Source organism: Mustela nivalis (assembly GCF_964662115.1).
Source record: "Mustela nivalis genome assembly, chromosome: 19".
Classification (NCBI taxonomy): Eukaryota; Metazoa; Chordata; class Mammalia; order Carnivora; family Mustelidae; genus Mustela; species Mustela nivalis.
In genome coordinates, this window is record NC_139038.1 from 37,728,680 (window position 1) to 37,748,416 (window position 19,737).

A 19,737-nucleotide genomic window follows, 5' to 3' on the forward strand; every position below is an offset into this window, starting at 1 on the left:
CTCCTATCCTGGACATTTCACAGATGTGGCAGCACTCATTAGGTGGGGCCTCTGTGCCTAGCTCCTTCCACTTAGCAGGCTTCCAGCGTTCGTCCACATCACGGCGTGTGTCAACACCTCACTCCTTCTTTTGCCGAATAATAAATACTCCGTTGTACAGAGCTTATCACATTTTGTTTCTCTGTTCCCCCGCTGAAGAATATCTTGCTTGTTTCTGAATGGGAAACCTCACACGTGCAGAAACTTGGCATTTTCTAAATCAAGGTGCCGGGATGTGGTAGAGCGACTCAAGCACACTCCAGGAAACAAAGACCAATTGCTCCAAGGAGCTCACAAATGACCAGGGTAACACCTGGCTATAACCCTAATCCCCTGCGGACACCAAGCCCGGTATTTTCGCCAAGTAAAGCAGGCTCTCCTGCACAGACACCCCAGTACTACCTCAAGTGTGCTGGACCCAGTGCCCAAGGTCCTGAATTCCTCGACCTCGGACGGAAAGACAGGCTTCCACAGCACTCGGGATGGCAGCAATCCCACCTCCCACAGAACCTGGTGACAGAGGGGACCCAGCCTGCCCAGCACCTCCCAACAGGCTAGCAGAACAGACCAGGCAGCTCACTCACTCTCAGGATGTCGGCCGTGATGATAAACTCCGTCTGCTTGCCCTCTGCAGACCTGGGGTTTGGCCTCGGGGTTCCCAGTCCTAAAAGATTCCTGAATTTCTCCTTCAGGCCTGAATCTTTGCTTGTCGGCTTGGCCATGGCGGACAGGAACGCACCAGAGGCCGCCTCTACGCCAAGAAAACAGGCGGAGAGCTCAGGGGAAGCTCCCCGCACCTGCCCCGCTGCCGACCTCCGGATGCCCGCCCGGGAAGCCGAGTCTCGGGTGGGCACAAGCCTCCCACAGCTCCTGGGAGGAACTCAAGCACAACCTAGCGGTCCCGGCTAGCAGCGGGCACCGGGTGAGGGCGGGGAACGGCGCGCGGCGTCCCCGACGCTCGCCTCCGTCTACTCCCCGACGCGGGGAAGGCCTGTCCCGGACGCCCGAAGCAGGGGGCCCCCAAGGCACCCGATCCGTCTTAAAACCCAAGAGGACTGGCGGCTCCAGGCTCAGGCTGCGGTGGGCGCAGCCGAAGGCCGGGGCAGCGAGACTGCGGGGTCCGCCCCCGCCACCTCTGCGCGGAGCAGCACCCTCCCTCCCCGACGCGGCCGCCTCGCCCTGCCCCATCGCGGCCGGGCTAAGGGTGGGCAGGGCCAGCGTCAGCGGCCTGGAGGCCGCGAGCCACTCACCCGGGACCCGGCGCCGGGCCGTCCCGGCGCGGAGAAATGAGAGCCAGCCGGGACCCACCCCCAGCCCCGAGCCGCCGCCGGAAGCTCGATCCGCACTTCCGGCAGCGCAGAGAGCCCGAGCGCCCCTGGCGAGCTTGCCGGGAGTCGTAGTTCCCGGCAGCTCTCGGGCGGAAAGGCGGAGCGAGGATCGAGTCACGTGACGAGCCGCGGGGGCCGCCGGGATGTGTAGTGCACAGAAGTTTGTCATGCGCATGGCTGGCTTGACGATGGTGACCCGAAGCCGGAGCCGGAGCCGGGGCTCGGGGGCCGGGCCGCGGGGGGCTGGGGAGGAGGCCGCGCCGGTGCGGAAGGGAGAGGCGAATGCAGGTAGCCCCGCACCCGGACCAGGGCATGGGGAGAGAGACAAGGGGAGGAACTGCAAGGGGCTAGGGGCTGGGATTCCGAGTCGCACCCACGTGGGGCTCTGGCTTCCCCCGCTCTTCCTGTTCCAGGACGCAGGGGCAGGGGTCGGGGCGCTCGTACCTCCCCCACCCTCCGCGTCCCGGTAGCCTGTCCCGGGATACTCCACTGGGCGCCAGGCTTTCTGTGGCACACCAGCCTCGTCCTCGTAGCTGCTTCCCGCTTGGAGAGACCGGGCGCCGAGGACACGCCCACCCCGGAGGCGCCGGAGGGTGCCCCTGAGAGTGCCCCTGAGAAGAAACGGGAAAGGGCGTGGTCTTTGTTTTGTTTATCCTGCAGGCCTCCAGGATCCAGGGTGTGCAGGACCCCCGGGGTGAGCGAGACCCACAGGGCCCCAGCAAGAGGACAGCCAGAGGGGCATTCCCACAGGCACCCAGTGAACTTAGGGGTGGTCCGGACAAGGAGATCCACTGTGACAGATGCACGCAAAGGGGAACTGGGGCAAAGGGAGTCAGTAGGGGACAGTGCCAGCTACTGCGTAGGAACCTTGATGCTGGGATGGAGTTTGGGGTTCGCCATGAATACAAGGAAAAATCAGTGAGGAGTTTTGAACGGAAATGACACAATCTGATTTGGGCCTTGGGAATGTCTCTCTAGGCTGGTGTGGAAACAAGATGGGGGAGGACACCTTGGAGGAGGCCTTGGGGAGAGTCCTCCTGTACTAATGCAGCCTTGGTCAGGAGACCAGGGGAAAGCTGACCTGCCCCCAGAACACGTGCTGCAGAAGCCAGAGTAGCCCCAGCTGCGAAAGATGGTGGATGGTTGTTGAAGGAACGATGGGGGGTGATAGCAGGCAGGGTAGCACCCACACCCACACTCACCTGTGGCCCCCGCTGAATGGCACTTTTTTTGCAGAAGGAAAGAAAAGTCACGGTCCCGCAAAGCGCCAGCGGAAGACGCAGAAACTGAGTGTCGCCTACGAAGCCTCAGACAATGAGAAAGGGGAAGGTGCCAAACTCCCAGAGGCACCAGGCTGGGAGCCCCCAGACTGGCAGCAGCAGCTGGTGAACATCCGCACCATGAGGAGCGGGAAGGACGCACCTGTGGACCAGCTGGGGGCTGAGCACTGCTATGACCCCAGTGCACCCCCAAAGGTAGGCAAGCGCCCCGTCTGCCTGGTGACTGCCTTCTGGGCAAGACACTTGCTTCCTCTCAGGCCTCTGCAGGGCACAGCCTGACGCCTGGCAGCCCTTGGCTGGAACCCTCCCTGGCAGGTGGCCCCACGAGGGGACAGCGCCTGGGCTGTGTGTGGGATGGGTAGGGTTATCCATGAGGCCACAGCGATCACAGTGGCAGGCACCAGCTGTTGAGCACCGGGTTTGACGCTAAGTGTTGTGGTCATTCATCTCAGCCTCCTAGTGGTCTTTGTGTGACAGGCACTATCACTGTTCCTGTGTTCCTTATGTATGAGAACACGGTCCGTTGGCCAGGGTAACAGGTGCAGGTGGGAAAGGGTTTGCGGGGGCCCGGCCCATGGTGAACACCCAGGACCTGCCACTACTCTGGCCCCCATCACTGTGCAAACAGGTGCGGAGATACCAGGTGCTGCTGTCCCTGATGCTCTCCAGCCAAACCAAGGACCAGGTGACAGCAGGCGCCATGGAACGGCTGCGCACCCGGGGCCTGACGGTGGACAGCATCCTGCAGACAGATGACAGCACGCTGGGCGCGCTCATCTACCCCGTAGGCTTCTGGAGGGTGAGCCCACGGGCCTCAGAAAGACGTCAGGAGGCCAAGGGGAGACTGTGGGGTATGGGAGGCCAGGTGGGGCATCTGAGGTTGTAGGGATCCGACTGTGAGTTCCCACTAGAGCCCCCTGCTCGTCTAACCAGCAAACAGGGCCAGGGCTAGGGGGGCCTGCCTCCTTGGCCTTTCCTGTTTGCAGCCCACCCCTTCCTTCCTCCACCTCCCCACCCAGCTGACTGGCGCTTCCCTTCCTCCCTGAGGCTGCCCACCCGCCTTTCCCTTTGTTTACTCCAAGCCTCCCTGGAGTGCGTCACCCCCCTCCCTCTGGAGCCCCCACAGGCCACAGAGCACTGGGTGGTGAGTGGGCGGATCTGTCGAAGACACCCGGGCGGGTGGGGCTGCTTCCCCCTGGCATTGGTGTGGGCTGCAGTTTGTCAAGAGGGTTTTAAATAGCCCTCTCTACTCGGGCGCAGAACGGGAACCACCCAGCTGGCTTGGTGGCTGTCGGGGGAGGCCCAGGCTCCAGCCTTCCTTCCTGAAGGTCCAGGTGCTGCGGAGCCCAGCTCCTGGCATAGCTGGCCTTGCTTAGCCGACCTGGCATCTGAGGGAGTGATGGGACAGGGGACCCGAGCAAGACCCCACACATGTGTCATTGGTCTAGGCAGGTAGAAAGCAGGGATCCAGGCCTGCATGGGGCCTACCTCAGTCTCCCTACTGCCCTTGGCTCATTTTCACCTCTTGGGGGGACAGGGGCAAACAGTTGCCTTTGAATGTGTCTTGGACAGGTAATAGGCAGGTCTGGACACCTGTGAGTCTCCATCGGGACTTATCCTCCCAAGTAGGTCTACATCTTCCACCTCCAGAGCTAACCTCCCTTCCACAACCCCCCACCTTCATCTTTCAGAGCAAGGTGAAGTTCATCAAGCAGACCAGTGCCATCTTGCAGCAGCGTTATGGCGGGGACATCCCATCTTCAGTGGCAGAGCTGGTGGCACTGCCGGGCGTTGGGCCCAAGATGGCGCACTTGGCCATGGCGGTGGCCTGGGGCGCCGTGTCTGGCATCGGTGAGTAGCATACGCTGTCAGGGAGGGCAGGGCTGGTCCCATCCCGTGGTCTATGACCCCAGCTCAAGTTCCCTCACCCACAATGTGACCCAGGGGATCAGAAAGACGTTTGCAGCACCGAGCTAAGCCTGCCTGGTCTACAGGTGGGTACTGATGCGAGGAGTTTCCGTTTGCTGAGCCCCTGCTGTGCACTGGGCTCTGTGAGAGGCCCTGGGGATGGGTGTAAGGTCCATGCTATGTACGGAGAAAGATGTTGGGCAGGCAACTCCTTACCTCTGAGCTAGAAACACTCTTGGGGGGCGTGTACAGTGCTGTCAGTGCTGGCCCAGGCTAGGGCATCTGGGAGACTTCCTAGAAGGAGATGATAATTCAGCCAAGAGCTGAAGATTGAGGCGGGCTAGTCAGGCTAGGAAGAGGAAGTGCTGTCCAGGCAGAAGGAGTGACGTCCACATGAGGTGGGAGAAGTGGCCAGGAGAAGGAGGCCAGAGAGTAGGCAGATGCGGGAGGCCTGGTAAAGGCAAGGGAACACCAGGGGAGAGGGAGCTGGGGGGAGCCTCTTGTGGAATTCCTTTCCTGACATTGGTGGTGTTCATGAAGACAGACCCTGGGTCAGGCTGCGGCTGCTTCTTCAGGTCTTTGCCCAGACGTCTGGGGCTCCTGAGGCTGCCCAGCTGTGAGCCCGGCCAGCCCAGAAACCTGGCTGGCCACAGCCTCGCTGCATGCCCCTGCCCTGACTCTGGTTACCCCTCCGGAACTCCTGCAGGGGGCAGAGAGGGGGACAGACATCTTCCCAGCACCTCCCCGGCTCCTAAGGCCTGCTCCCTTCTCGGCGTTGCATTTGGGGTGGATGGCAGCTAGGGGCTGAGGGTCCTGACCGTGAAGGCTGCAGCCCAGCAGCCCCAGAGACCAGCGATGGGCCAGGCAGGGGCTAGGGCAGAGCCTCCCCCGAGCCCCACCCCCAGCGCCGCCACCACCCCTGATCCGGCAGCCTCCAGCCTCTCAGCAGATACCTGAGCTTATCTGGGCAGCTGTCCTCTGTTGCCCGGGTCTCAGAAAGGGATGGGGGTGGGGGCGGCTGTCAGGTCTGTGGGGGAAGGGCCCACCACCCAGGGAACAGGACTTCTGGAGCAGCAGACACACTGGAAGGAGTCTGAATGTCACCCTTTCCGTATGTCTGGGGGCCCTGCCTTTCTGGCTTCTCTGGGAAGGGGCCCATCAATTAGAAAGCCAGAGCAGTCAGTCCCAGCTGGGTGACCAAGAGACAAGACGCTTAGCCTCTCTAAGCTTTGGTCCCGGAGCTGGGAAAACGTACAGAGGACTGGTCCACAGGAGGCTCCCATAGTGTGGTGTGGCCCTGGGTTGGGCCTCTGGGGGACAGGCAGCGTGATCATTTCTGTGCTACAGAGGAGGATGCTGAGGCGTGGTGACCCACTAACCTGACCCCCACACCCTCCATCAGCATCTGGGCAGAGACTGAGCATTCTTCCAGACCATCAGGAGCAGGGAAAGAGAGCAGGTGTAGGGCTCAGGTTGTCTTTGGCAAAGTCAGGAGGAGGTAGGGACTACAGCTGGTGGGGAGAAAGGGGCCCTGGTGAGCAGGTGACCAGGCCAAGCCCTCGGGTGGCTGGCCAAGGGATGCTGGGACTGTGGCCCAAGGAGAGGACAACTACAGCTGGCCTGGCCATCCTCCCCACTGTCCCTGGCCGTGCCATGCTGGGTGTGGGCTCTGGGAGCGGCCTGGCACCCACAGCCAACATTGGGGCGAGGAGGCACAGCTCCCTTCACCCCTGCTAGGGGGCCCAAGCCCTTTGACTCGAGCCGCTGCCCTGCCTTCCGTGGCAACCCAGGGTTTGGAGCAGGGAAGCTCGGGCTCCAGGCCTGGGTCTGGCCCCCGCGCCCTGTGATGAGCCGGTCTCCCGCAGCGGTGGACACGCATGTGCACAGAATTGCCAACAGACTCGGGTGGACCAAGACAGCGACCAAGTCCCCGGAGAAGACCCGTGCGGCGCTGGAGGCCTGGCTGCCCCGGTACGGCAGGGTGGGGGCTGGCAGGGCTGCCCTCAGCCTCCCTCCCCCACTGACCTCTCACCTTCACAGGGAGCTTTGGAGTGAGATCAACGGACTGTTGGTGGGCTTTGGCCAGCAGACGTGTCTGCCCGTCCGCCCACGTTGCCACACCTGCCTCAACCGAAGCCTGTGCCCAGCCGCACAGAGCCACGGCGGGCCGTGAAGCCTGGGCCTGGACGCCGTGCACCAGCCGACCGTGAGCCTTTGCTGGGGGAGCCACAGCCTGTTTCTAATAAAACTTGGGAATTGTTTGCAGCCCGGGTCTGGCCAAGTCTCGCCTCTGGGGCGTGGGGGGCAGGCCGGGAAGCATGTGCGTGCGCTGCGTGTGTGCCCGTGCTCGTGTGTCTGAATAGGGCTGGCTGGGAGGCTGACACAGGACGTGACCATCTGGGCTGTGTATAGGGTGGGGTTGCGGGAACCTGGGACAGAGGAGACCGGTCGTGGAAGCCAGCTGCACACAGCTGCTGGGAAGCCCGCTGGAGACCCGGGCCTCCTCCCTCCCGGGCAGCAGGCCGGGGATCCAGGTCTGCACCTCCCCTCTTGCTGAACTGCTCCCTGAGAGCTCTCTGCTCAGAGGCCCCCCTCTGTGTTTACAGAGCCACCTGGCCTGTAGAGTAACACCAGTAGGCCCAGGGCAGGCGTCATAGGGCGCAGGAGACCTGACCTGTGCGTACCTGCCAGGGTCAGGGCGGGGAGGCTGTGCGAGAGCAGAGGCGTTAAGGGTGCAGAAGGCATAGAGAGTGAGGTGCTGGGGGGCAGGGGGAGAGAGAAGCTGGCAAGAGCCCCAAAGAGTGCCAATGAAGGAGGGAGCAGGGTCCAAGTTACAGGGCAGGGGGCCGTAAGGATGGGGAGGAAAGTTGGGGGAGAGCGCAGAAGCTGAGCAGGGCCAGGCTGGCAGCCTGGTGGATGGAGTGGGGGCGGCTTAGGAACAGGACTCTGGTTCCAGCCTCTGAGAGCGGGCTCCTAGGCTGTCTCCTTCCTGCCCAGACCACAGCCCCCCACCCTCAAGTGAGGGCTCAGGAAGGACAGAAGCGGCCACGGGTCTGAGGAAGGCCTGTTTATTAGGAGGGCGCGCATGCGCTATGGCTTAGACGGCAGACAGCAATGTCAGTGGGGTTCACGGCCAGGGCCAGGAGGAAAGGGAGGGTGGGCGAGGTCCCTTGGGGGCAGCATCTCCCACAGCCACATTCCCCCTGGACAAGAGGCCTGTCCAGAGGCCACCCTTTTTTGAGGACACAGGGCCTCCATCCTCGGGCCCCTGGAGCCCAGGCAGGTCCTGCTCTAGTGCAGCAGGAATGTGGGGCCCTGGCCTAGTGACCACCCCCAGCAGGGAGGGGGCAGAGGGGCAGCTCCTACAGCCACATGTGGCCTCCGCAGAGTCACACTGAAGCCCCCACAACCACAGCCTGGCCCCCATACGTTTTTCTCTTTCCCTGGAAGTGCCCAGGGCTCCCACTTGGGATGGCTGCTGCTGAGGGTGGGGAGGAAATGGTTTGCAGAGAAAGGTTTGCTTTATTGCAGTGACAGAGAGGCGTCCTGCGGGGGCGGGACTCTGGTAGTAAGTGGAAACATGTGGAGCTGGAGCTCTTTCTTTTTTTGTTTTTGGAAGAAAAGCAGAAACACAAATTCCTTTAAGTCAGCAGGCCCGGGCAGAGCAGCAAGGGCCTGGCCCACGGTCACCACTGCCCCTCCCTGACACTCTCTTCTACCTCGAGAGGGGCCCCCTCTCCCCTATCCAGCACCCAGCAGGTGGGGGGGGGGCAGGACGGGGCTCACTGGGGTGCACATTGGTTCCTGGGTGGTGGTGGGACCAGCACAGCTTCTGGGGGTGAGGAAGCACCCCCTCCAGTCCGCTGAGGCTTGGGGGACTCTGGGCGGGGCCCGAGGGTCGTGCAGACAGGCGGGGAGGGGCTCAGAAGTTGCTGAAGATCTCGCGTTTCCGGTTCCAGTCCATCTGTGGCGCCCGCTTGTTGACTCGGGTGGCTCTGGCCTTCTCCTTGGCTTCGGCTGCCGTGGGGCTCAGGTGGAGACCACTCTCCTGAAAGGGGTCCCGCTTCCAGGTGCTGCTGTCCTGGGGTGGGGGGCAGAGCGGACAGGGGGCCAGAGTGAGCCTTGGACCCAAGCCCTCGGTCCCATGATCGCTCCCAGGGAGCTCACGCCCCAGGCCACTGGGCGGGGCTGGGGCAGCGGGCCCAAAGGGGCATCCTAGAGGGGATGACCCCACTGCCCAAGCTGTCCGCTATACAAAAGCCCACCCCCGAGGCCTGTGACCGCCCCCCCCTTCATGTGTGAGCAAAGCAGTGGAGGTGGGCGGGCACTTGCTACCTCAGTGTCCTTGTCTAAGCCAGGCAGGTCACTTCGGGATGAACACGCTGAGCCACCATTGAGCTGGGAAACCAAGGGCAAGGTGTGGCTTCAGGGACCCTGCCCAGGAGCCAGGGGGCCCCCACAGACACACAGGTGCACGCATGCGCACATCAGAGCCACATCTCTTCTTCCGTCCTGCAGCAGGCACAGAGCCTCTACTGTGCTCCAGGCCCAGCCTGGGCAGGATGCGGGACACCCGGCAGTGAGTGGACAGGTGCTGCAGAGAGCTGGAGAGTCGGCCCTGGCCAGCTTACAATAGGGATCACCCCCAAGAGCATCCCCTGGGGGGGGAAACCCCTTCCCAAGGGGTGACGGCCAGTGCTGGGCAGAGGGAATGACAAGGCCAAGAGCTCCATGGGGCTGGGGGTGTGGTTGACCCGGGCCAGAACCCACAGGGAGCATGACGTTTAGACTGGGTCTCACTGTCACACCAACACAAGGAGATGTTGAGGTGGGGGACTCAGTCAGGCCTGGGGATCCCTAGAGGTGCCCCTACAGTTTCCTGGGCCCACCTGGTCCATTCCCACCCTCTCACCTGGACAGGGCTGGTCCCGTTGGTGACTGGTGATGGCAGTGGACCTGTGGGGACAGGGTGTCAGGGGCTGCCCAGGCCCCCAGGCTCCACCCCATCCCCAGTCCCCCAGGCAGCAGCCCACCTTCCAGATGCTCCTCAGTAGGCGTGACCCGCAGCCGCTTGAAGTACTCGTCCGTCTCGGGGTCCACCACTAGCAGCCGGGCCTCATCCTCCCGCGCCTTAATGCTGGCAACCACCTCTGCGTGGCGCAGCCCCTCAATGTTATGCCCGTTCACCTGCCCCCAACAGTGTGGGGTCAGCCCCGCCAGAGGTCAGGCCCCCACAGGCCCCCTCCCCGTGAGCCACCCAGCCAGGTGTGGCATCAAATATTCATTGATATTGTCACCAGCCGTGGCAGCCAGAGGAATGTCAGCTCAAGTTCCCAGCATCTCTCCTCTTCCCAGCAAAGACCTCCCTGCCCAGAAACACGCTTGGGGTGACATGGGCGGAGACATGCTTAAGGGGACACGGGCCCAGACACTTTCTGCAGGACATGGGCCCAGACACACGCTCCTCCAGGGGACACAGGCCCAGACACACACTCTGGCAGACGGGGCCAGACACACACTCGGGGGAACACAGGCCAAGACACACATTCCAGGGGACAGGGGCCCAGACACACACTCTGGGGGACACGGGCCTAGACACACGCTCAAGGCGACACAGGCCCAGACACACTCTCAGGGGGACAGAGGCCCAGACATACGCTCAGGGGAACATAGGCCAAGACACATGCTCTGGGGGACAGGGGCCCAGACACACACTCTGCATGAGGGGCATGGGCCTAGAAATATGATCGGGGGAACACGGTGGAGACACATGCTCAGGGAGACAGGGACCCAGACACACACTCGGGCGCACACGGGCCAAGACACACGCTCGGGGTGGGGGACACGAGCAGAGACACATGCTCTGGGGGACAAAGGCCCAGACACATGCTTGGGGGGGCAGGGGCCCAGGCACACACTCGGGGGCACATGGGCCAAGACACATGCTCAGGGGGACACAGGTCCAGACAGACGCTCGAGGTGGGGGACACGGGACCAGACACACGCTCAGGGGGACAAGAGCCCAGACACACACTCAGGGGAACACAGGCCAAGACAAATGCTCTGGGGGCAGGGGCCCAGACACACGCTCCGGGTGGGGGACACGGGCCCAGATACACATTCTGTATGAGGGGCACAGGCCTAGACACATGACTGGGGGGACATGGGCAGAGACACACGCTCCGGGGGACACGGGCCCAGACAAACGCTCAGGGGGACAGGGGCCGAGACACACTTGGGGGGACACACCAAAACACATGCTCAGGGGGACACAGGCACAGACACACGCTCGGGGTGGGGGACACGGGCCCAGACATATACTCTGTGTGGGAGTCATGGACCCAGACACACTCTCGGGGCTATCGGGCCCAGACACACGCTTGGTGACAGCCAACACCCTGAAACCTCCATGACAGGTACCTCGATGAGTCTGTCCTGGGCACGGAGGCCAGAGTGAGCGGCCGGCGAGCCTGGGTCCACAGAGCGGATATACTGTCCTGGCCGGGACTTGTCACTGTGCAGGTTGAACCCATACCCTTGCGGGCCCTTCCGTAGGTGGCAGAGCCGAGGGCGTAGCTCCCTCGGGGGCCCACCGACATCCTGCAGGTGCATGAGACCAGGCTGAGTTCTGATCTCCCCCCACCCCCACCCCCAGGGCCCCTGACCCAGCCCCCTGCCAGGCTTTGGCCCCAGAATGCAGCTGCAGTGGAGAAGGGTGAGAGGAACCCCAAATCCACACTCAACATCACGGTCCGCCCGGCAGCCCCAGGTCTCAGGGACATACACTGTACCCATGTCTAGGGGCCCTGCTGGGCTGCCTGGGGCCGAGCTCCAGCAGCAGGATCTCGAGCAGAACCTCAGTTTCCAAATCTCAAACAGCCTCACATGGGACCAGGGGCTTTACAGGGTGCAAGGGGACCTGCTAATGGGCAGCGCTGAACCCAGGCCAGGGTCCTAGGAGCTGCCACTCAGCACAGCGTCCTGGGTGCAACCCCTCCCGCTGCCCTGCCCAAGGGAGAGGCTGACGTTTGTTTTGTTTGTTTTGTGGCCTCTCTCACATTCCAGAGCCAGCTGGAGCCACCGCCACCCCCACAGGGCCCAGGGACAGGGCGCAGGGGCCTGAGCCCAGGGAAGCCAAGTGGGGGACCCGCTGTCCCACCCTCCCAACCCGGACATGGAAGGCCCACGATGCCCCAAGCACCCCCCCCCCGACCACCCACGGCCTCGCCGGGTTTTACCTCTGGCATCCTGCGGTACAGGGCTGTGGGTCAGGGGGCCGTGCGGCTGGGGGCCAGGCCCCAAGACCCCCACCCAGCCACGGCCTGGGGCCGGGACCACAGTGCCCAGCGGCTGTGGGTGCTCAATTAAACATGGCCGGTGGCCGGAGTGCGCGGGCGGGCAGCGGCTCGGGTTTCCGGGGCTGCTCAGGACTCTGGCGTGCATGCAGGGGAGCGTGTGCAGGGTGAGGGTGCTCTCTGGGGCCCCTCCCTGACCCTCCACCTACCTCACCCTCAGGGAAGCTGTCCAGGCCCCAGGCACCTGCCCCTTGCTGCTCAGGCCACCCCCCAACCACTCCCAGCCTCCGGGCCTCTGAGCTCATTCTTAAACCTCAAATCTGACCCTGAGCCCTTTGGCCTGCCAGTCCACCTGGCTGTGGACCCAAGCGCTTGTTTTCTCACAGGGCAGGTGGAAGGCCCTAGCTCTGGGCCTCCCACTTGTGCAGAACACCCTCTTCCTGCCCAGCCTGCACCCCTCCTCTGGGACCCCTTCCCGGACCCCCAAAGCCTACCCACCCATGTCCTTGGGATCACCACTGCAGGCCACCGCTATCCCCATAACCCCAGGGACTCAAGGGGCAGGACAGCGGCTCCTCGATCCCCCAGGGGTTCCTCTGCTCAACATGGGCTGAAGGGATGGGGGTGAGACCCCCCCAAGTGCCCCAGGGCCCCCCACCCAGATTCATTCCCTCTCCCAGACACATCTGGAGGCACAGACTAGGAGTCCCCCCCAACCCCCCCACAGCAGTGCCTCTCTGATCCAGGCTGCTGGAGCCCAGGTGCCGAGGCTGACAGGTCGGGAGCAGAGCCACAGCCAGGACCAAGCACACCTGGCAGGTAGACCGGGCCCAGGTGTGAGCAGTGCGCGGCCAGAGACCAGACACACAGACACAGGCTCGCAACCGGCTACACGGCGACACATGCATTCGAGAGGACAGCCCTGGCACTAAGCCCTGCGGCTTCTTCTCACGCCCTCCACAGTGACCTCCCTGGCGGGTCTCTTGAGGTCCCCAAACAGGAAGCAGGACTGGGGGGGCATCCGGGGCCATGAAGCCAGGCTGAAGTCACATCCGGGTTTGGGGCCATCCTGGCCATCCCCCTGCCTCGGCCCAGCACACCCACTGCTCACCGCACCAGCCGAGAGCCTTCTCTGGAAGTCTTGCCCTAATGCTCTCCTGCCTGGCAGCACCCAAGGAGCCCCGTCCCCCACACCCAACCCCCAGGCTGAGAGCTGTGCTGGGGCAGGGGCAGGCTGCGTGGAGAGGCCCGTGCAGCAGTGGGTCAGGAGGGGGCGTGCAGGCTCCGCATCGCTCACATTCCTGCCTCCCTGCCCTGGCTCCGAGCATTTCCTGCCGCCTCCCAGCCAGGCCCTCGGGCTCCCACTGGCTCTCTCCATCAGGCAGCCCCGGAGCTGGACAAGCCCTGGTCTAAAAGCCGAGCAGTGACCAGACAAAGACGCTGGCTTGGGGGTACCCCAGGAGCCGGGCTGTGCCCCCCCAGATGGTGACTCACCAGCCCTGGCAGAGAAAGGCCCCCATTGTTGCTCAAGGTCCAGCCTGCTCGCACTAGGGTCACCGGGGCGTCCCCAATCCCCTCTCCTGACCCTGAGGGACATGGGCTAAGCCGGGTTGCTGGGGGTCCTCCTTGCCTACCCTGCCCCCACCCGGGCTGACCTGCGCGAGTCCCCAGGACGGTCTCTGTGGAGAGGCTCCTGGGGCTGGGGCCAGCCGTGTGGCATCCCCAGAGCGGGCCATGGGAGGCAGGAGAGAAGTGGCAGGCACCAAGTGTCCAGCTGAAGTGGCCTAAAGTCTCCAGCCAGCCCAGGCCACCACCCATTTATCCACCTCCCACAGTGGCCCCAGCTCCCCAGGGATGGGTGGGGACGGCGGGGGGCTGAGTCACTTTGGGGAGCAGGGTGGCAGCTGAGTCCCCCTCCCATGCTCAGGCCCCAGCTAGGCACCCTGTACTGGCTAGGTTTCAGTCCCAAGAAAGGAAGGAAGGAAGCTGCTGGGAGGCCCTGCCCTGCCCCCAGGACCCGGGGCTGGGGGAACAGGGAGGCCAGGGAGGGGTCCCCGGCGCCACAGCAGGAGACAGTCCTGCTGAGGCTCCCAGGGCTCTCCCACAGGCACGAGGGCCCCCATACTAGGCGGCAAGCCCCCACAGGACTCCCACTCACGTGCACCCAAGGACCTGTGGAACCGGGGTGGGGGCCCAGCTCTGTCCCCACCTCCATGGCCCCGGCATCGCAGCCTGCCCCGTCTGTGCGGGGGCTGTCCCCTGTTGTCACTGTCAGGATCAGCTGCGCTGCAGCTGGCCTGGCTGAGTCACCACTGACTAGGACCCCACAGCACCCCCATGGGAGGGCCTGCCCCCTCAGTGCCCTCCCCAGCCCCACTTCCCCCAGCCCAGCCGGGATGGGGGACAAAGAACAGAGAGGCCAGGAGTAACTCGAGGGGCCCTGACTCCCAGCTTGGCCCTTATGAATGAATGGTGGGACGCTTCATTCTGCACCGGAGCCCAAGCCGTCCATCCTGCCTGCGGGCACCCCCTCCTAGGCACCCTGACCGCCCGTCGGTTTGGGGAGGTCAGCCAAGGCCCGGCTCTTCCTCCAGACCCTTTGAACTCAGCCTGTTAGACAGCAGGTCTCTGGCCGGGAGGGAGGGCTTGACCCTGTCCTCTGGGCCTCCCCTGCAAGCCCCATCCCCAGGCCAGCCCCCACCACAGAGCCCTGCTAGTCAGGCCCCACTTTGTTCCTCTAAAAATACGCCCAGAGGAAGCCCCCTCCTAAGGCTTCCTGCGGCTCCCAGAGCCTGAAATAGCAGAGGGGGAAGGTCCCACCCAAGGACAAGGTGCCTCAGCACCCCACCCTACAGATAAGCCCCAGGGCGGATTTTTCCACAGGAAGGTGAACTCAGCGTTTGTGTCTAAATCAATGGACAAATGCCTGGAGGGGAGGGGCACTTCCTCTGGGAGGTAAGACGCTCCTGAAGGAGAGGGGCTCCAGCCTGCTGGCAGGCCGGGGAGCCAGACCAGCCCGCACATCAGCCCAGGACTCCCTGAAACCCCACAGCCGACTTGGATGCCCCCTACTTGGGCCCCCCCGACCATCCCCGCTGGGCTCTGGAGCCCAAGGAACAAAAAGCATCCTCAGGGTTCAGACCCAGGCCTGTGCCTAGGCTGGCTTCCCGCCTGAAATGCCGTCTCCCCCAGAGACCCGGGCACAGCCAGCTCATGCTGGAGACTCAAACACCCGGAAACTTCAGCTCTCACACCTTCACCGGCATGAGGCCAGTGGGTCTCAAAGTAGGATCTGGAGAAACCACTGGGATTGAATTTCTTTAAAGAGATTTAAAAAAAAAAAAAAAAAAAAGGCGCCTGGGTGGCTCAGTCTCTTGAGCATCTGCCTTCGGCTTGGATCATGATCCTGGGGTCCCAGGATCAAGCCCCATGTGGGGCTCCCTGCTCACTGGGGAGCCTGCTTCTCCCTCTCCCACTCACCCTGCTTGTGCGCTCTCTCACTCTCTCTCTGTCAAACAAACAAGATCTTTTTGAAAAAAAAGGCAAAATGGGCATGAGAAACGGTGCCATGGGGTTTCAAGAGCATAGAATGATCAGGGCACCTGGGTGGTTTGCGTTCAGGGTCATGAACTCATGAGTCGTGAGATCAAGTCCAATGTCGAGACCGGGATCAGGCTCCACACTCAGTGGGGAGACTGGCTGGGGATCCTCTCCCTCTACCCCTCCTACTGCTCTCTCTCTCCCACCCCCCACCTTTCTCTCAAAGAAAGGGAAAAAAAAATAAGATCTTTAAAAAAAAGAGAGAGCGAGAGAGCGTGCAGAACAAACAGAGTCACGCTCCTCTTGGCCCCCCTAAAGTAGGACCCCCCCCAAGTCCTGCCAAACAGAAGTCAGTAGAACAGCAGCCCCCCACACATACACATCTTCTAGCTCTCTGGCCTGGAGCAGATGCAAGAAGGAAAAAGCACCCCAACCGCTGTAGACCCCAAACTGAGGACCCAGCTTAGTGTCCCCGGCTGTCCCCAACCACGCACTGCCCACAGAGGAGGACCAGGCCCTACCTCCCAAGGCCTTCCCAGCACAAGCAGGCTCCTTAGACAAGCAGACACCTGACATGAACACAGAGCCAGCCGCAATCTGATCCGTCCCGGGACCTCCCAGCAGACCCTTGCCAGTTCCGTCAGCCACTAGGCTGGGCTCGTCAGAGAGACCTTTCCGAGGGCAGGAAGCTCTGATGGGTATCCTGGGGAAGAGGGCCAGAGACAGGGGGCCAGGGACCAAGGTCACGCTCCCCCGGGCCCACCTGGCTCAGAACACAGGCTGAGGGCAGAAAGAGTGGCCCCAAGTAGGCAAGACGGTAGTCACCAGTTGCCCCAAGAGGCAGAGGGGATGGAGACTTCTGGAGGTGAGCGAGGGGGAGACTGGCTGCCATCAAGCGGCAGACACGCGGTTGTGGGAGAAGTCGGGGCTCCCCCGCGCGCAAGCCCGCCGTACCTTCTGGCCAGCCTCAGAGCCCAGGCTGCTTGCACGTGCCCAGTCCGGTTTTGGCTCCCAGGGGTCGTGGGCGGGTGGAAGCCCTCGATGCGCCATCTCCTCGGTGCAGGTCAGCTGCCGCCGGCGGAGCTCCTCGTCTGTCTCCTTGTCCACCACCAGCAGCCGAGTCTGCCCTTCCACAGCCTTGATCCTCTGCACCACCTGGGCCAGGCAGGTTGGGGGGAGCAGGTCAGCAGTCGGCACTCTGAGCAGCACATGGACAGCGGCGCCACCCAGGGCTGGCCCTGGCTGGTGGGCCGGCAGCTGGCCTACCAGGGATGGGTGGCTGGACCAAGAGGCCCGCCGGCTCCGCCCCCCACCCCCGGGGCCCCCGGCAGCTCCCTCCCTCTTTACCCAGCACTCCTGATTTGGGGCTGTGAGGGCTACAGGGTCACTGGGGAGCCTCGCCTGGCCCGGGTCTGGTCCAGGAGGGACTGGGAAGCTGGGTGAAGCAGTCAGGCGGTCTGGAAGGTGGTGCACGGCTAAGACTGGTGTTTTTAGGGTGTGCGTGTGTGCACGGATGTGTGGGAAGGCGTGCATCCAGGGTCTATCTTTCGGTCTGGGGTTGCGGGAACAAGGGCTCTCCCTAGGTCCCCATCTGGGGATCTGCGGCCACTGCTGTTCTCAGTAGTGGAGCATGGATGTCGAAACCCCTGCTTTTGAGCTCTCCATTTGCCTCCAGACAGGACCCTGACCCCCTGTTCCTGCCGGACCTGCAGAGACGGGAAGGGAAGGCCTGGTTCCCGAGGCAAGGAACCTGCTGGGCACCCACACACAGCCTGGGAAGCAGGGCTCAGAGCCAATAGATAGAGGCCCCCTGTGGGACAAGCGTGGCATTGGGAGCACTGGCGTACCTATGCAGGTGTCTGTCAAGTGTCCAGAGCACGTGCTGGGCCATGGAGTGTGCATGTCGGGGTGTGGTGTGCAGGGAGAAGGAGCGGTCAGTGCCCCCTGGGCATCGGGGTAGGAAGGACAAGACCTCCACCCCAAGTGTTGGGGGAAGGCAGAGAGGGCCCTCATCAGCTGCTCAGAAGAAGCTGTCAACAGATAGGAGGGTGTGAACCAGGCCCATCTTCCCCGGGCCCTCCTCTGTCCCCTCCTCTCTCCTGGTGAGAGCCACTGGAGGACCCCAGCACGCTGCGGCTTCCTGACTGTGGGACTCAAACTAGACGCTTGATATCCTCAAACATCAGCTTCCTTATCTGGAGAATGGGAGCTGTGACTACACCTGCTCCCTCCTGGGCCAGCAAGGTTCTGCGCGAGAGCTACAGAGACCAGCACCTGGGAGCCTGGAAGAAGCAGGTGCTCTGGGGCTAGGGCTGGCAGTGACGGTTAACCCAAAGCCAGGTGACACTGTGCCAGCCCCTCCCGAGATCTGCCGAGCCCAGATCTCCGGCCTACCCCCACCTTCCTTCAGCAAACAGCTTTATCCAGCTGAAACTCTGGGTGCAGGACAGAAGGTAGGCAGACGGACAGACAGGCAGGGGCCTCAGGGGTAGAAGCAGGAGTTCAGCTGCTGGTGCAGCCAAGAACCAATTTACTAATCTCCAGGCCCCAGGGCTGGCCACGCAGACGGGTCACAGACTCACAGGGGCTGGGGAGGACACCAAGAACCCTGAGCAGAAGGGGTGGAGGGAGCTGGACTGATGCCAGCCGAGTCCCTGGCCAGTGGGAGATAGAGTCCCCAGGGAGCAGAACCTGCCAGAACAGACCCTGCCCTCCTTCTGGCCCTCGTCCCCAGTGGCAGGAGACAGGGGGCCGAGGCAGCGGTTCCTGCAGGGCCAAGCGGCCTCCAACGAGGACGTGTTGCCACCAGCAGCGACTCTAAGGGACCCAGAAGCCATCAGCCAAAACACACATTAGTACACTGACCTGCCAACACACACTAACTATTACACCCAGCCAGGCAGGCAGACCCACAGGCCCGGACACACACACACACACACACACACACACTCCAGACTGCAGATCTGTGCGCGCACACACACCTAGAGGTGCACATTCACACGTACAGTGCAGCATGTGCACGCACACACACACTTGCTGACACACACACATACAGGTGTGCCCCCACTGGGATACCCCTCAGGTACCCCCAGGGGGCTGACGTGGTCACACGTGCGTGACCCCCAGAGGGACATGTACACACATACATACCCAGCTGTGTACACAAGCACGTGTTTACACTCAGACAAGCACTCAGGCCCCCCCCAGGCATGGAGACCCCCCAGGGTGACTGACGCCTGCACTCCTTGCACACTGAGGCCGGAAGGAGACTCCAGTGCTGGGGCCCAGGGCCCTGAGCCGCACTGCGGGCCCCTCCCTGCCAGGATGCCCCCTCCCCGGCGCAGGAGCCAGCTGGCTGAAGCGGAGAGGGGAGCAAGGAGGCCGGTGCCTCCGTCGCCACGTCCGCCACCTCGTAGCGGGAACCCACGCAGGCCCTCGTGCGACCCCCTCCCGCCCCCGGCAGGGCGCCGAGGCCTGGGCGCACGCAGCGCCCGAAGCCGTGGTCGTTGGCGCCCAGCGCCAGGGAGCGCGAGGCGGGGAGGCGCTCCCCGGGGAGGGGGCCCGGCGGGGCGGCGGGCGGGGGGCGGGGCGCGGGCACCCACCTGGTGGTGCGTCTCGCCCTCCACGTTGACGCCGTTGACCTCGACCAGCCGGTCCCCGGCGCGCAGCGCGGCCGCCTCGGCGGGGGAGCCCGGCTCCACGCGCCGGATGAACTGCCCGCGGCGGCCCTTCTCGCCGTGCAGGTGGAAGCCGTAGCCCTGCTCGCCGCGCACCAGGCGGCACAGGCGCGGCCGCAGCGGCTCCGGGGCGGCCATGGCGGCGGCTGCCCACCGGCCGACCACCGGCCGGCCACGGCGCTGACGCCTGCCGCGGGCAGGCAGGGGCGCGGGGGGCGGGCGCGGAGGCGGCGACGGCGGCGGCGGCGTTGGGGACCCGGCGGCGCCCTCGGCTGCTCCCGCTCGGCTCCCGTCGCCTCGGGCTCGGGCTCGGGCTCGGGCTGCGGCGCCGCCCCCGCCCCCGCCCCTTCCCCGCCTCCTCGGTGGGGCCGCCCCCGCCCCGAGTCCCGGCCGGTCCTGGCTGCGGCCGGCCTTGGCACCCTGCCAGTCCCGGGGGCGGAGGAGTCCGCAGGGCTTTGGGACCCCCTCTGTCTCGCCCGGACTCTGGGCAGCCTCCCTGGCGCCAGCGCCTTTGCCTCCTAGTCCAAGAACATTTATTGAGCACCTACTGTATGCATTCGTGACACGGAAGCGGGCTCTTGACGTGGGAAAGGAGTGGAGAAGGGGTCCTCAGGCCGAACAAATCTACATGGGGGCGGAGGATAAGAACAACGGCCACAGCTCTGTCCTC

General features: G+C 63.8%; 3 protein-coding genes across 25 annotated transcripts in view; 1 reads left to right on the forward strand and 2 right to left on the reverse strand.

The window, feature by feature from the left end:
* The window catches only part of TSC2 (TSC complex subunit 2), a 32,244-nt gene extending 30,786 nt beyond the window's left edge, over positions 1 to 1,458 (reverse strand). For 12 of the 13 annotated variants that reach the window (XM_082713487.1, XM_082713495.1, XM_082713486.1 and 9 more), the window contains exons 1-2: positions 1,290 to 1,449; positions 624 to 790 (exon numbers count right to left, since the gene is read on the reverse strand). In XM_082713487.1, coding sequence (XP_082569613.1) covers positions 624 to 761 — 138 coding nt within the window. In that variant the 5' untranslated portion in view covers positions 762 to 790; positions 1,290 to 1,449. Of the gene's footprint in view, positions 1 to 623; positions 791 to 1,289 lie in introns of all 13 variants that reach the window. The other variant, XM_082713485.1, reaches the window with a different exon arrangement.
* Positions 1,459 to 1,495: 37 nt separating this feature from the next.
* NTHL1 (nth like DNA glycosylase 1) lies at positions 1,496 to 6,820 on the forward strand (the record flags this gene model as incomplete). Of its 7 annotated transcripts, none has more annotated exons than XM_082713556.1 (7): positions 1,532 to 1,655; positions 2,028 to 2,061; positions 2,604 to 2,842; positions 3,276 to 3,446; positions 4,339 to 4,498; positions 6,346 to 6,526; positions 6,596 to 6,820. In XM_082713556.1, the coding sequence occupies 7 exons, from the start codon at positions 1,650 to 1,652 to the stop codon at positions 6,726 to 6,728; spliced, it is 924 nt and encodes a 307-aa protein (XP_082569682.1). In that variant the 3' UTR covers positions 6,729 to 6,820. The 7 variants fall into 7 exon arrangements, with proteins under 7 accessions (XP_082569681.1, XP_082569683.1, XP_082569680.1 ...); XM_082713558.1 differs by having other exon boundaries at positions 6,443 to 6,526; XM_082713555.1 differs by lacking the exon at positions 2,028 to 2,061 and having other exon boundaries at positions 1,496 to 1,655; positions 6,421 to 6,526.
* Positions 6,821 to 7,607: 787 nt separating this feature from the next.
* Positions 7,608 to 19,398, reverse strand: NHERF2 (NHERF family PDZ scaffold protein 2). Of its 5 annotated transcripts, none has more exons than XM_082713564.1 (7): positions 18,993 to 19,398; positions 16,345 to 16,545; positions 10,976 to 11,155; positions 9,589 to 9,742; positions 9,468 to 9,511; positions 8,891 to 8,953; positions 7,608 to 8,636 (listed from the first exon to the last, which is right to left on the reverse strand). In XM_082713564.1, the coding sequence occupies exons 1-7, from the start codon at positions 19,203 to 19,205 to the stop codon at positions 8,478 to 8,480; spliced, it is 1,014 nt and encodes a 337-aa protein (XP_082569690.1). In that variant the 5' UTR covers positions 19,206 to 19,398; the 3' UTR covers positions 7,608 to 8,477. The 5 variants fall into 5 exon arrangements, with proteins under 5 accessions (XP_082569690.1, XP_082569689.1, XP_082569691.1 ...); XM_082713563.1 differs by having other exon boundaries at positions 8,888 to 8,953; positions 18,993 to 19,379; XM_082713565.1 differs by lacking the exon at positions 8,891 to 8,953 and having other exon boundaries at positions 18,993 to 19,379.
* Positions 19,399 to 19,737: the final 339 nt, after the last annotated feature.

What these genes read in the sequence shown, in the direction of transcription:
- NHERF2 (XM_082713563.1), bottom strand. Translation starts at nt 19,205, where the DNA reads ATGGCCGCCCCGGAGCCGCTGCGGCCGCGCCTGTGCCGCCTGGTGCGC. An exon ending in TACTGAGGAGCATCTGGAAG is followed by an intron (nt 9,512 to 9,588) that starts GTGGGCTGCTGC and finishes CTGTCCCCACAG; the next exon opens with GTCCACTGCCATCACCAGTC. An exon ending in ACGGGACCAGCCCTGTCCAG is followed by an intron (nt 8,954 to 9,467) that starts GTGAGAGGGTGG and finishes TTGGTTTCCCAG; the next exon opens with CTCAATGGTGGCTCAGCGTG.